A 15,464-nucleotide genomic window follows, 5' to 3' on the forward strand; every position below is an offset into this window, starting at 1 on the left:
TCAGTTATTTCTTGATGAGGTTCTTCCAGGAATCTAACTCTGGGAAGAGAATGAAGAGGAGGATTAGGAGGAAGGAGCAAATTGGCTGCAACTGTGGAGAGACCAAGTAGAAGGAAGCATGGTCTCCCAGGCATTTATAGGTTCTAGAGCAATTCAGTTGCAGTTCTCTGATGAGCACCACACAATAAGGTTTGATTCTCTAGAGAGGCAGTGACAGAAATGTGTTGTATCCTGCAACAAGACCTGCAGACCAGAGTTGCAGCTAACACATTCTTCCCTGATGCCACCAAGAACTGCAGCCCTGATTATTTTTTGCCTCCAGCCCTTCCCCGGATGATACGAGCAATATAAGTAACTTTGTATGTTTGCATTAAACAGGTGACCAATATGTTGTTTGCTAGTGTAAGTACATTCCTGATGGACATTCAGAAGCAGCAGGATAGGGGTCTGGGGTTCTCACAAAATGAAGAATCCCTCAAGTCCAGGGCATTTCTGACTACACCCATGTTACCCTGCAGGTTTCTTCACACAATGCAATAGCCTTTATAATTCACAAACCCATCCTCTCTTTTAATGTGCAATTGATCAACATCCTGGGGGTTACAATTGACCAGAAACTGAACTGGACTAGCCACATAAATATTGTGGCTACAAGAGCAGGTCAGAGACTAGAAATCCTAGATCGAGTAACTCACCTCCTTTCTCCCCAAAGCCTGTCCACCCTCTACAAGGTACAAGCCAGGAGTGCGTTGGATGAGTTACTCACTACAGGGTTTCTAGCCTCTAACCTGCTCTTGTACCCACAATATTTATATGGCTAGTCCAGTTCAGTTTCTGGTCAATTGTAACCCCCCAGGATGTTGATCAGTTGCACATTAAAAGAGTGGAAGGCTTTGTGAATTACAATTTGATTTGATTGGTCCTCTGAAAAAATTCTTAAAACTAAGCATTTTATTTAGGCCTTTGTCACCAACTGCAATAAATGTGGGAAGGAGGGTGCTACCTGTCATTATGGGAAATATAATGGAAAGTATTAACATTTGGCAGAGGGATTATTGCATGCTTGTGGACTGAAGTTTAAGACAAGGAGTTATCTAAACCAGCGTGAACATCATCAACAAGTTGAGGTAAGTAATGAGAAGCGAATCATAAGGAGTAATCACCCCGCAGAGAGATAAAGGAAGAAAATCTTCATGGACTGTGGAGGAAGTGAAACTCTTGCTCGAGCTCAAGATCAAATACAAAGGCTCTCAAAACATTGGGGTGAAATTAGGTTTTAATAACCAAAATGAATAAATAAATCTCAGATAAAAGAAGATTTGTAGAGATTATAGCCCTCAGGACCAACATGATGATGAAGAATAATCTAACAGTATTGTAGAGATCCCCGAGATAGTTTCAGATGATGGTGAAACAGTTAACCATGGTGTACAATCACTAGCGACAGCTAGTTTACAGGTTAGTTAGCAAGTGACCCAGGTGCCAGAGATAACAACAATGGACAAGAATGGCCATGATTTGACAGCTATGATTACCAATGCGGAACAATTGACTGTATATCAGGCTGATGCAGATGGTACACTACAGGCCATTCATTTGAATGAAAGAATCACAGAAAGTGAAGAAAAAGGAGAGGTCTGGAGGCAATTTTAAAAGGAATTTTAATAACCGTTTTTATAATCTTTTAAATAGCTCTCTTAACAACAACAGTCCCTGTAAAAGATTTGTGGAAAAGAGTCAGCTTTTAAGACCCAGGTTCTTTTTAGAAATGAAAGGAGATTGGCAAGAAGAACAATGGGTGACCCAAATCAAATCAAAAGCCCACTGGACATTGATAAATTCAACACAGATTTTATGAGTAAATTATTGAATTTTAATACTAAAAGTGGCATTCATAAATTTGTCACCTGTCATAGAAATGCTAATAATAATGGTTTAATGGATGCAGTTAGTGAAATAGAAATTAGTGGGACCTTTTAGAAAATTTTAAGGAAAATACTGTTCCCAGTACTGATGATATGTGAGCTGACACCTTTCAGATTTAATAAACACCAATTTGATAATGTTACCAAGTCCCTTTATCTTATAAGTGAAAACCCAGATAGTTCCTGTCATATTCAAGATAAATAGAATTGCATTGCTGCCCTAATTGAAAGACTCTAAAGCATAACGACGATTGGTTAAATTTAGCTCTGCTTCTTCAACAGAATAATCACTAAAAGATTGGCTAGTGCAATTAATCTTAATCCCAGACAGAAAAGATTTTATTGCAGCAACATATGGTAGCAATGCAACGCAAGCATCTCTATTCTTCAAAACTGTTTCACTGGTGCAGAGTAGTAGCAGCAATGGACTGTTGTTTTTGTAGGCCTAGCTAAAGCCTGTGATTCTGCTAGCCATAATTTAATTTCTAAGGGCCTCAGTTGAATGAGATTGTGTGCCAAATGTACTAAATGAATTGGTATGTATTCTGGAATCATGCCTGAGATCGGGGTTGTTAAAGGCAGGACTGTCTCTATATCCATCAGCAAGTATGTAAGCAAAGTGCCCCCTTATCACCTATGCTCTGTAACAGTTATGAATTTGCTCTTCTGTACTCTGGAAAAGAATGGTTCTGGCATCAGATTAGGGAGCACTGCCAGACCATTGAAATGTTCGGCTCTTGCTTTTGTGAATGACATCACATTTCTCAGTGAATACCACATCGGAATAGCAATGAACTTGGCTATCTAGGAAGCCTTCTGCAGGGAGATTGGTTTGGAGAATAGGAAAGTGATGGGCTTTCAGCTGAATAAAACTTTCCTCTACAATGTGGAAAAGATCTGGAATTTGAAGAAAGCAGGGCTATCGTATATTACCCCGGTGTATCTTGGTACCCATGTAAGTCTAGGGTAGATGTGAGGAAAAAAATTCTTGGATTGATAATCTGATGTTGACACCTTTGAAAGGTACACAGAATGTTGAATTTTTAAGAGTTTACATGGTACCTCAAATTTAGCACCTTATTTTAAAGCAGGTACTGCAAAATACATTGGATAGATTAGACAATGTAATTTTAAAAAGGTGTGAAAAACATCCTACACTTAACTAACAACATTTCGGACAGTATTTTATATTATACAACAAAAACGTATATTTATATAGCACATTTAACATAATAAAGTATTCCAAGGAGCTACACACCTGCATTATAAAACCAAACATGAAAGTGAGCCAAAGAGGAGCTATCAGGTCAGATTACAAAAGTTTGTTCAAAGAGGTAGGTTTTAAGAAGTGTTTTAGAGGAGAAAAGTGGGAAGAGGTGGAAAGGTGTGGGGAGGGAATTTCAGAGCTTGGGGCCTAGGAATTGCTTTCCTTTTTAAATTAAGACAGAGGATTACACCTACCAAGATTGGGGATCCAAAATCCTGCTGCTGTAATTAGGAAGTTCGAGGCCATTGAACATTCTCCTGGCTCCATCATTAAGGCTTCATTTAGCTATAGTGACTCCAGCAATACCACAAATAGTCGAAGGTATACAAGCTTGTGGATCTTAAATTAATTAGGGACTTTGAAGAGACATTACAAAAGTCATTCATTACCAAACCCACTTTGGCTGGTGATGCAGAAATACCTTCACAGATCTTAATGGGTAGATTAAAGGAGATGAGCGCTGCCAAGGAGGAATGTGCCAGATGGAGAAATTGGGAGTTTCAGAAACTGACCAATTTAGTTTAAGGAGTTGAGCTGTCCTACTTTGTAATGATTTTACTTTGTATATCTGGATCAATTTCAATAGTGATATCAGGCAATCTCATTTTATTCAGGCTCTTTCACTAAGGTTGAATATTTATCTGAATAAATACACCTGGGGCTGAAGTGGGCATTTGAAATACTGTAGAAGGTGTGGCTTCACATATTGCACATTTTTGGGAGCTGTTGGTTTGTTAAGAATGCCAGGACAAAAAGACATAAGATCCTCAAACTACTGAAGGCAAAGGCTGTGAAATACGTTTGGACTGTTTTTACTGAGCTGAGATTCAAACCTGTTGATGGGTGTGCTATGAAAGCCAGACATCAGTCCAAATCTTCCTCCTCCGGATCGTGGGAGACCAGACATGCGGATCGATGTGGGAATTACCTGGGAAGTTTCAACTTTCGATGGGAATTCCCCTGCTCCCTGGAACCCTGCGCAAATGTCTCCAACTCTCACTTCAGACAATTCCGTGGTACTGACCTGCTAGTTACCCAGGAAATGTTAGACAGATTAAAAAAACTAGTAACTCTGGGTAATATCTGGGAAATTCCACAACTGACTCCCCAATCACTCCCCCTGACCAACACCCACCCCTGCCCCCCTCCCCGAAAACCTGACACCTTCCTGATCCAATCTACCTACAATCTTGCGACTACCCCCCCGACCACCCCCCAACCCACCTGCCACCTTGCCCATACACACAATCACCCAGCCCCTAAAATTCAAACTGGACATTTAGATTTAGTATATGGCAGCTAGGGCCATAAAAAGGGGGCATGTCCTGTATTCCCCAACTCTACTTCATTTCAGTGATGTTCCTCAAAGAATGCTGTGCATTTCTGAGAAAGCTGGGCTTGAAAGGTCCTGGTAGAAACACGCAGCAGCATTGAGTTGGGAGAATATTCGATCACAGCGTCAATCCAATGATCATCGTCACTGCTTGGAAAATCTAGGCTGCCATCTTTGTTAAAAGGGATGGTTTTGCAGTCATTGATGCCCATTCGACATGAATAACTATAAGTGGCTGGAGAAACCTTTGGTAGAAAAAGGTGACAAATATAAACATCAAGTCCCTGATTACAGATATGATGCATTTTGTCAGAAGGGATGCAAGAGGCAATATAGACTTAATGGTATAGATCTAAAGAATGTGCAGCGACAGAAGGACCTGGGGGTTTGTGTGCCAAGATCTCTAAAGATGGCAGGACATATTGATAGAGTGGTTAGCAAAGAATTTGAGATCTTGAGCTTCATAAGTAGAGGTATTGAGTACAAAAATGTTTATAAAACCCCTGGTTAGGCCACAACTAGTGTATTGCATCCAGTTCTGGTCACCAAACTTTAGGAAAAATGTGTGGGTCCTTGAGAGGGTACAGAGGAGATTTACCAGAATGGTTCCAGCGATAAGGGACTTTAACTATAAGGTTAACCTGGAGAAGCTGGTGTTCTCCTTGGAGAAAAGGAGACCAAAGGGAGTTCTGATAGAGGTCGACAAGATTATGACAGGTTTAGATAAGGTAGAAAGGAAAAACTGTTCCCATTAGCAGACGGTACAAGGGCTAGGGAACACAGGTGTAACGTTTTGGAAAAGAGACACAGGACGATGTGAGGAAGAACTTTTTTTAACAGTCACTGGTAATGACCTGGAGCTCACTGTCTATGAGGGTGGCGGTAGCAGAGACAATTAATGATTTCAGAAGGAAATTGGATGGGCACTTGAAGGAAATAAACTTGCAGGGCTATGGTGATAGAGTGGGGGAATGGGGCTAATTAGTTTGCTCTAGAGAGTCAGCATGGATTTGATGGGCTGAATGGCCTCCGTCTGTGTTATAAACGACTGACAAAAGGTGAGAGTATTAATCTAATTGGTTTCATCAATAGTGAGTGGCAAATGGGTTAGACTGAACAATTGCTAATGAAATCCTTCAACATTGAATATTTTCAGACCTTTGCCAACCAAACTTCTCAGCTTGCAATGCTGTTAAACACTTCCATTTTCCAGGTGTTTATGGACTTATAGATGGTCACAGTTCACAGGTCTATGTTTTAATCTAACCTTAATTTTGTTTCTTTAAACATATTTTCTCTTTTAACTTTGTTTTAGTTTAACATTTTAATAAATTTATTAGTTTAATTTTACATTAACATATCAGATGAAGGGATGGCTTATAATTCCTTAACAATGAATTCTTCACCTTGACTCCTTCCTTGTGGATTTCCTTTCACCCTGGTGATAGTCTATGGATCCTGAGACTTCAATTAGCTTTTAAGCTATGTTATTCATCATGCCTGCACTTAGATACAACTTCCCTGCATCAGAAAATCTCACCATTTTGAAACTGGACAAAAAATCAGTAAAATAAAAAAAAAGGTCATGAAATAGCTCCAAGTCTTACAACTGAACTGTTATGAAACTGGATCAGTAATTTTGCAGTCATATTTAGTCTTGAAACTGGATGATCAAAGCTGTAAGTGGCCTATAGTGCCAACAGACTTCAGTGCAGTTTAATCAAATATACATAGTACAATTCTCCTGATTTTAGATTTTGAATAATGTAATTTTTAAAAGAAATTTCAGCATGTACAAATTCAAACGAAGACTTCTTTACTGGCTTTTAAGGTTAATCATGCAACTTCTTTCACATGCAGTACCGATATTGGATAAAATCATTTTCAGGTTCAGAACGACTATGCGCATAACTTAAAAAAAATTGTTTCCAGGATTGTTACTGACCTCATCTCCTCTGGAGATCTCCCTTCCACAGCTTCCAACCTGATAGTCACCTAACCTCGTACGGCCCGCTTCTACTTCCTACCCAAAATCCACAAACAGGACTGTCCCGACAGACCGACTGTGTCAGCCTGTTCCTGCCCCACAGAACTCATTTCTTGCTATCATGACTCCATTCTCTCTCCCCTTGTCCAGCCCCTTCCCACCTACATCCATGATTCCTCTGACACCCTACATCATATCAACAATTTCCAGTTCCCTGGCCCCAGCTGCCTCTTCTTCACCATGGACGTCCAATCCCTCTACACCTCCATCCCCCACCAGGATGGTCTGAGGGCCCTTAGCTTCTTCCTCGAACAGAGGCCCGAACAATCCCCATCCACCACTACTCTCCTCCGTCTGGCTGAACTTGTTCTCACACTGAACAATTTCTCCTTCAACTCCTCTCACTTCCTCCAAATAAAAGGTGTGGCTATGGGTACCCGCATGGGCCCCAGCTATGCCTGTCTCTTTATGGGGTATGTGGAATATTCCTTGTTCCAGTCCTACTCCGGCCCCCTCCCACAACTCTTTCTCCGGTACATCGATGATTACTTTGGCGCTGCTTCATGCTCTCGTCGGGACTTGGAAAAATGTATTAATTTTGCTTCCAATCTCCACCCCTCCATCATTTTCACGTGGTCCATCTCTGACACTTCCCTTCCTTGACCTCTCTGTCTCAATCTCTGGTGATAGACTGTCCACCAATATCCATTACAAGCCTACCGACTCCCACAGCTACCTTGACTACAGCTCCTCACACCCCGCTTCTTGTAAGGACTCCATCCCATTCTCTCAGTTCCTTTGCCTCCGTCGCATCTGTTCTGATGATGCTACCTTCAAAAACAGTTCCTCTGACATGTCCTCCTTCCTCCTTAACCGAAGTTTTCCACCCACGGTCGTTGACAGGGCCCTCAACCGTGTCCGGCCCATCTCCCGCGCATCCGCCCTCACACCTTCTCCACCCTCCCAGAAACATGATAGGGTCCCCCTTGTCCTCACTTATCACCCCACCAGCCTCCTCATTCAAAGGATCATCCTCCACCATTTCCAGCATGATGCCACCACCAAACACATCTTCCCTTCACCCCCCCCGGCAGCATTCTGCAGGGATCGTTCCTCCGGGACATCCCCCTACACCTCAACCCCCTCCCACGGCACCTTCCCATGCAACCACAGAAGGTGCAACACCTGATCCTTTACTTCCCCTCTCCTCACCGTCCAAGGGCCCACTCAAGTGAAGCAGCATTTCACTTGCACTTCCCTCAATTTAGTCTACTGCATTCATTGCTCCCAATGCAGTTTCCTCTGCATTGGAGAGATCAAACGCAGACTGGGTGACCACCTTTGGTCTGTCCACAAGCATTACCCAAACCTCCCTGTCATTTACCATTTCAACACTCCACCCTGCTCTCATGCCCACATGTCCATCCTTGGCTTGCTGCATTGTTCCAGTGAAGCTCAACGCAAACTGGAGGAACAGCACCTCATCTTCTGACTAGGGACTTTACAGCCTTCCAGACTGAATATTGTGTTCAACAATTTTAGATCATGATCTCTCTCCTCCATCCCCACCCCCTTTCCGATTCCCCTTTTTTTCCCAATAATTTATATAGATTTTTTTCCCACCTACTTCCATTATTTTTAAATGTATTTCCATCCATTGTTTTATCTCTACCTTTTAGCCTTTTTTGATTCCTTCACCCCACTCCACCCCCACTAGGGATATTTGTACCTTGCTCGTCTTGCTTTCTGCCCTTAATTAGCACATTCCTTGGATAATATCACCACCTTCAGCACCTCTTTGTCCTTTTGTCTATGACATGTTTTGGTTATCTCCACCTATCACTGGCCCTCTATCCAGCTCTACTTGTCTCATCCCCCTTAAACCAGCTTATATTTCACCTCTCTTCTATTTTTACTTAGTTCTGTTGAAGGGTCATTCGGACTCGAAACATTAACTGTGTTCCTCTCTGCCGATGCTGCCAGACCTGCTGAGTTTTTCCAGGTATTTTTGATTTTGTTTTAAAAATTTGTATCATTTCACACGCCCAAACTATAAGGAGTTTGTTGAAAAAAACATCTGCTGCATAGCTTAAAAACCTGCAACTTTATTGTGCCCTTCAGGCAGGTCAAAGCTTTAGATAGGTTAGCTTTAGTGTTACGTTCCTTTTCATTGTATTGCTACAGCAACTATACTCGATTGACTCATATACTTTGGAAAGTCCTGAGGTTTTGTATCACTATTTAAATGCCATCCCTGTCTTCCTTTTCAAAAAATGTTATTTCTAAAGCAGATTATTTTTCCAATTTGAATGTAGCACTGTAATTTCATGGACTTTGTAATTTAAGCCAGAGGGGCAGTAGTAGACAAATAGGAACAGTAAACATATTTCTTGGCCAGAAAAGATCAGACAAGAAAAATTGAAAGTTAACTGCATTATTTCTTTCAATGTGTATTTACAATAAAAAAAATCAATAAAAACGGAAGCCTGAATCACTTCAGTGTAGCACCAATATCATGGTACAATTGCTATAATGATCTAGTGGTCATTTTGCATGTAAAATATTTTAAATTTATTAGAAAGTGATGTTGCTGTGACCAGTATTGATCAGATACACGGGCAAATATACTCAAACCAACTAATTTTAAATACATTCATTTTTAATAGTTTCCAAAAGATAAAATAGGCTTTACAGTAATGGAAACTTGTTATGCCAGTCATAAAACCTAGAAAAAAAAAACAACCAATACTTTCCATCCATACTTCAATGTTGATGATTTGAAAGTCTAATGTTTAGATAAAAGTGTTTAATTGTAAGCCATAAATAACAAATTTACACAAGGAATGGCTTTAACATTTTCCCATTATTTGCATGGACAATGCCTTTAAAAGGGATTCAGTCATAAAACATATACAAAATACAGTTTCTAATTGAAATCATGATCTGTTCCAGGGATGACTCTTCAATGTACAAGTAAAAACCTAGGGTTAAGTATTGGCCCCCTCTCTAAGTCCATAGGTTCAGTCCATTGTGAATAGGAATTATCCAGTCACTTTGGGTCTGATTTGTATACCAAGGATTGGGGAAAAAAATAGGAAGCAATCTTACCACTTTGGGTGGTTTACATTAAAAAAAAGCCAGTCAGTTCCTGAGATTGAGTTAGTGGCTTGGCTAAAAATAAGAAAGGCTCACTCTCCAAAATGCACGGTCATAGTGCTCAAGACATCGGCTAGCTACAACATAAATCTGTACTTCAACCCCCATAACATTAACCAATTTAACTCCAAGGCTGTTTGGAGTAACAGTATCAATTTTTGTAAATATTTACAAATCCACGTTCACACATTACAATACACGACAGTGCTATGTTCATGTTACTACATGGCAAATATTTTGTTACAAATGGTTTAAATTGTTTTCATGTCCCCCTTGCACATGAAGGAGAAAACTATTTCTGATTAGTGCAGAGGATGATAAACCTCTTATAACATGCGGCAAGCAGTGCATATCATGATCTCCAGCGGCCACACTCAGTTACAAATCATGTCCTCAGAACAAGAATATGCCGGATCAGGGTTCACTAAAAAGTTACAGGCTCCTTTAAAAATATACACAAGTCTGGTCTTATTTAAAAAAAACACTGGAGTGTATTTTTCAGTTATTCTTTAGTGATGTTTGTCACATGCTATACCTGTCAATCTCAATACATTTATGAACTTCAAGGCTTGTGAATAATGAACAAAGGCAAAAAAAGCTGATGGTCTACAGGATCAGGGAAAATAAACAGCGTTACAAGGACTTGAAGTTGGATCAGACTGGATGTTGGATCTATCATTATCAATTGCACAATACCTTTGATTCTGACTTTACTGAAAACCTAACCAGTATCATGAGAAGTTTTATATAATGACAGAAGCTTCACTATATTCCATCATTTTCATACTGGTCTGGATCATCACCAATTCACATTTTGTTATTGGATTTTTAAAAAGTTATAGCGCAGTTGAATACAAGGTGGCACAACTTAGCCTCTCTCTCTCAAATGTTCGAGCATTGCTACGTGACTCACCATGGTTACACTGTGGAAAAAAACAGCCAGCACATACTATTTTGCAAGTATTAGTTTATGATCTAACAAACTTTCAATTCAATTCGAATACAGTCAGTATAAAACTTTTGTATTATCAGACTTTTCATGATGTTTATTGCTATCAAATCGGCAACTATACTTGTATTCAGATTCCAAATTTGCAAAGAAATAGAAAGGGGAAATATCACCATATAATCCAGGGCCTTCAGCAGCAACCTTGGTCAAATAGAAAATTGCAAGATTATGGATGCATCCTACATGAAAAACCACAGCAGAACATCCTTGCACCACAAATTGCAAGAAGCTGTTAAGCGATATTACTCAAGAAACAGCCATATTTCTGTCGCACCCAAAGTCATGGGCACAGTCTTAAACAGCGTGGTCAAAAGTGACACTGGGATTAGGGAATCAGTTTTCCAGGATGAAGAGTCGAAGCACTCCCAATTACCCTGCTGGAATACATTTGAACCACATGCTCTGAAGACTAACAGCTTAAATTTGTTTTCTTAGAAAAATAAATTATATTATATCAAGTCACTGTGCAGCAATTGTTAAATTTTACAGTGACACTGAATATCATACGAAGAAATCTGATAAGAAAGAGTCTGACTGAAGTGAAGTATTCTTGGTCTCAGTCATCGCTTGGATTTTCGAACAACTCTAGGATAGGGAGCAGTTCGTGATTTGTTACTCTGTACTTTGTCTGTGGGCTTATTGTATGAGTAAGCTGGGGGCCCAGTGTACTCGGCATCTGGGTTCTCGGCCATCATTTTAAGCTTGGTTTCAATTGCTTTTATTTTTGCACTAATGCTGCAAATAAAAAGAGATGACCATTAGAACAAGATTAAAGCGCTTTAATCTACATTATATCCTATGGCTTTGAAAAGTCAATAGCAAAGTGATTTTTGAAATCAAGTAGCTGGCTATTAACATAATAGCATAAGATATTGTTTGCTAGACTTCAGAAATTGAAGATATCTAATGTCAAGCACCAAAATAAAAGCTTTCCTAAAGTGTTTGAAGTTTTCATTTGAATACAAAAGAAATTTCTTTTAAATAATGGAATAGTGTTGGTGGCAGAAAGAGTTAAATTTTCAGAACATCAGTACCTAGAATTTGATTCAACCAACTCTTTGGCAATTATGCATCAAAAAGTCATGCAATGACCAAACTGAATTTAGTAAATGGTACCCATTTTGTTTTTTCTTCTGCTGAACTCACTTCACATAATATCTACTGTAGAACTGATTGCGATAAATTTAAATTCAAACTGTTTGTAAGGATTCCCAGCCCATGAAAATATGCTTACAGCAATCATATGGGGTGTGGAATTTGGATCACAAATTTAAATGTGCTTTAAAAGACCTACATTTTTTTTATAGCACAATTCCACAGCATATTCTAATGAAGCTGGAGAAATCCTATTGGGACACCACCAGTGTAACACAGCATAGTTGAGACTCCACATAAGAAATGCACTAGGGCTTCCTATGTAATTTCTCCAAGCAGGAACTCTGGTTGTAGGCTATACTATTCAAATGTGGTCCAAATTGATATTAATACAAACAGTCACTATTTAATATGGATCTATAAATGTATTACATTATTTCACATTAGTTTCACTGTATAATTTTGAAAATGTAATACTCTTTCTGTAGGCCATCAAAAAGCAAGAGGCTTTAGTCTTTATTCTACTCTTGGGCTTTGACTGCTACTGCAAGCTAAGCATTAACATCTCAAGCCACAGGGCCGTAGGTAATGGTCTCCAGACAATCTTGACACACAACTCTTTTACTGTTTGTAAAAGCTTTAAACCACTGGCTGTGCATTCTTATGTAAGATACTCAGTGTAAATAGCACCTGGTTTATCATCTCCTACCTTGCTGATTAGAAGCACAAGTTATAGTGAATTGATTATGTGTCCAGGTGGGGATAAGAGTAAGGTTTTTCCTCAAAAAAAAGTTTCAAAACTAAAAAAATCCAGTGTGCTTCATGTACCACATATTGGCACTTTAAACTGGTTAATTTGTCCTTTTTTGACGTTTTACCTAGTTATAGAGATTGGGGAAGAGAAAAAAACATCAGTTGGCCAAGCAGGAATTTCACCATATCCCTATAATTTATATTTGACTTCCTCCTTCAATCCTACTTTTTCTTATTTATAAATTTGCTCAGTTCCAGAGTATGCAACTAAAATGCTTTAAAATGTGCAATTGAATCTCCCCTCCCCCTCCCATGTGAATTAAATCATCTCTTGATTTAACTGGTTCTTCACTGGGCTACAGCTCCATGGGAACTGATACTTTAAGTGGCCATTATTCCTGTTGGAGCCTTGATAATTAAAGACACAGGGCTATTTAACTGTGGGTACATCCAGCTGAGTCCAATCCTGTCCTCACCCTAGATCTACCACATGGACATTTCCATTGGGGTTTGCTGGACTCTGACCAGGAGCAGAGATGCTGACTTATTCTTTCCCGCCCACCCTCCCCACCTAACCCAATGTCTCAATGTTAATTTTAGCATAGCTCCACTCTCCAGTTAACATCAGCTAAACCCAGGCAGGTCTTGGGTCTTATCTCGTAAACTTGACAACTCATTGATGATGACCAGTGAAGTTCAAAATATGCTGTTCTTGAAATAAGTGAGTCAAACATAATTTAATATCAGAGGGTAGCGCAAGCACCTCAAGAGTCAGAAGGTTGTGCGTTCAAACCCCACTCCAGAGACTGGAGCACGATATTTCAGTGCCCCACAAGGAATGCTGTGCTGTCGGAGGTGCCGTCCTTTGGATGAGATGTTAAACCAATGTTCTGACTGCCCTCTGGATACAAAAGATCCAGAGGCACAGTTCTGGTAAAAGCAGGGGAGCTATTCCTAGTGTCTTGGCCAATAATTACCCCATAACCAATATCACTAGAACAGATTATTTGATTGTTACCACGTTGCTGTTTATGGGACCTTACTGTATGTAAATTGGCTGACGTGTTTCCTACATTACAGCAAATACACTACATTATAAAAGTACTTCATTGGTTGTAAAGGGCTCTGAGGTCATGAAAAGCATTGCATAAATGCAAGTCTTTCTTTTATATTAAAACTCTGTGGTATTCACTACTCCATCTGTTTAAAGACTGTTCAATTAAACAATGGAGTTTTGCTCACTAAAGGGTGAGTGAGAAATGGAGAAAAATGCAATTGTAATGGGCCCTTATTGTAAATTGTAACAAATCAGTTTAGCTTCAGTTATTCTGAAGCAAAATACCGCAGATGCTGGAAACCTGAAATAAAACAGAAAATGCTGGAAATACTCGTCAGGTACCATCTATGGAGAAAAACAGAGTTAACATATCAGGTCAATGAGCGGGCCAAGACACTGAAGAGCTCCCCTGTTTTTTAGGAGAATTGTGCCGCTGGATCTTTTGTGTCCATGAAAAGGAAAATGAGAGGTTCTATCTTCCATGCATAAACTGAACACCAACACTTTCCAGTTCTATAGGCTTTTATACTTGCGACTAACTGGCGGAAGGAACATTCTCTACATTACCTCAGGTTGGACTGCACTGGCTCAGTGCTTGAAGAAGGCTCCAGACTTATTGGAAGAATCTTATCATTTTTGTATTGATCATATCTCTGCATAAAAACAAGTGGAAGAAATATGGATGAGAAACTTTTGCTAGGTCAAAACTTCTATGCATTATCAGTAGATAAAAACTCAAATTTGAAATTCACTCAAATTTGCATCAGGGAGAAACAGGGCCTGATGAAACAGTAAAGAACACGTTATGGTTTTAGTGTAAAAGCACTTTGGCTTCTGCCAAGTAGTTAAAGTAGGAAAGCAAACATTATCCTGTGGCTTCCAGCAAGAAAGTTGTACTTGAATGACATGCAGATCAGCAGCAGGGATACAACACTATGCCTGATCTCCAGCCTGTACTCCCCGTGAGTTCTCAAACACCAATTTCTTGGCAAAAACTGTATTCACATAACTGGAATGCATATTATTCTGGCATGTTCAGATAAAGTTGACTGAGTGGAACAATGTTCATGTACTTCTAGTTAGAAGGCAATAGTACAGAATTAAACGCTAGGTGATCCTGAAGCAGCATTACACATCAAATTGGCATGGTAGTACAGCAACTCAAACAGCTCTTAAGTAGTCAGTAAGTATTTGGTCAATTTAAATTTCCATGCAATGCTTTTATATGCAGTGCATATATAAAAAAATTATGAACAATTTGTACATCATTCACAAATCTACAAGGTTACATGCATATTCTATTCCTCAGAAATACAATGAGATGTGAAAGAAAACAATAGATCCATCTATTGTAGAAAAATGGTATTGGGGCGGGGGGCAGGGCTGTGGTGATGGTGGTGGGGTGTCTGGAGGTATGCGGAGGATTATGCCGATGTACAAATATCATGTAATTCTCTAGCTTTTCACAAAATCTATTTAATTTCCCCCTTTGCCTAAGTGAGCAAGTGACAGCATTGTTCTCTGTAGACTATTGGTTCAAGTGTTCCAAAAGCAATGCACAGTCCTTGCTAGCAGAATATCCATAATCTATATTGAGTCTGACTTTCAATAGTTATGAGAGGTGTATTCTAAATAAAGTTAAATAATTTTGGTTAAATTTATCTATGTGTGGCCCACTGGAGATTATATAATCCTAAATCATTTATAATTTTCCACTTGTTCCTTCATTGCTTTTGGATAATGCCAATGTATCAAGAAATAATTTTTAGCTAAGTACACTACAGAGCTAGGGTACATCACTTACTACTGGTTCTTGAAGTAATGATCTGCCACTGTACATTGGATATTAGTTGTGTAGACACTTTTTGTACAGATTACAGTG

General features: G+C 39.4%; 1 protein-coding gene across 1 annotated transcript in view; it reads right to left on the reverse strand.

Moving 5' to 3' along the window:
* Positions 1 to 9,153: 9,153 nt before the first annotated feature.
* The window catches only part of rbm18 (RNA binding motif protein 18), a 31,750-nt gene continuing 25,439 nt past the window's right edge, over positions 9,154 to 15,464 (reverse strand). Inside the window, exons 4-5 of the mRNA XM_041194303.1 lie at positions 14,150 to 14,235; positions 9,154 to 11,412 (exon numbers count right to left, since the gene is read on the reverse strand). Of these exons, the coding sequence (XP_041050237.1) occupies positions 11,238 to 11,412; positions 14,150 to 14,235 (261 nt within the window). The 3' untranslated portion in view covers positions 9,154 to 11,237. The remainder of the gene's footprint in view (positions 11,413 to 14,149; positions 14,236 to 15,464) is intronic.

Source organism: Carcharodon carcharias, chromosome 8 (genome assembly GCF_017639515.1).
Source record: "Carcharodon carcharias isolate sCarCar2 chromosome 8, sCarCar2.pri, whole genome shotgun sequence".
Classification (NCBI taxonomy): domain Eukaryota; kingdom Metazoa; phylum Chordata; class Chondrichthyes; order Lamniformes; family Lamnidae; genus Carcharodon; species Carcharodon carcharias.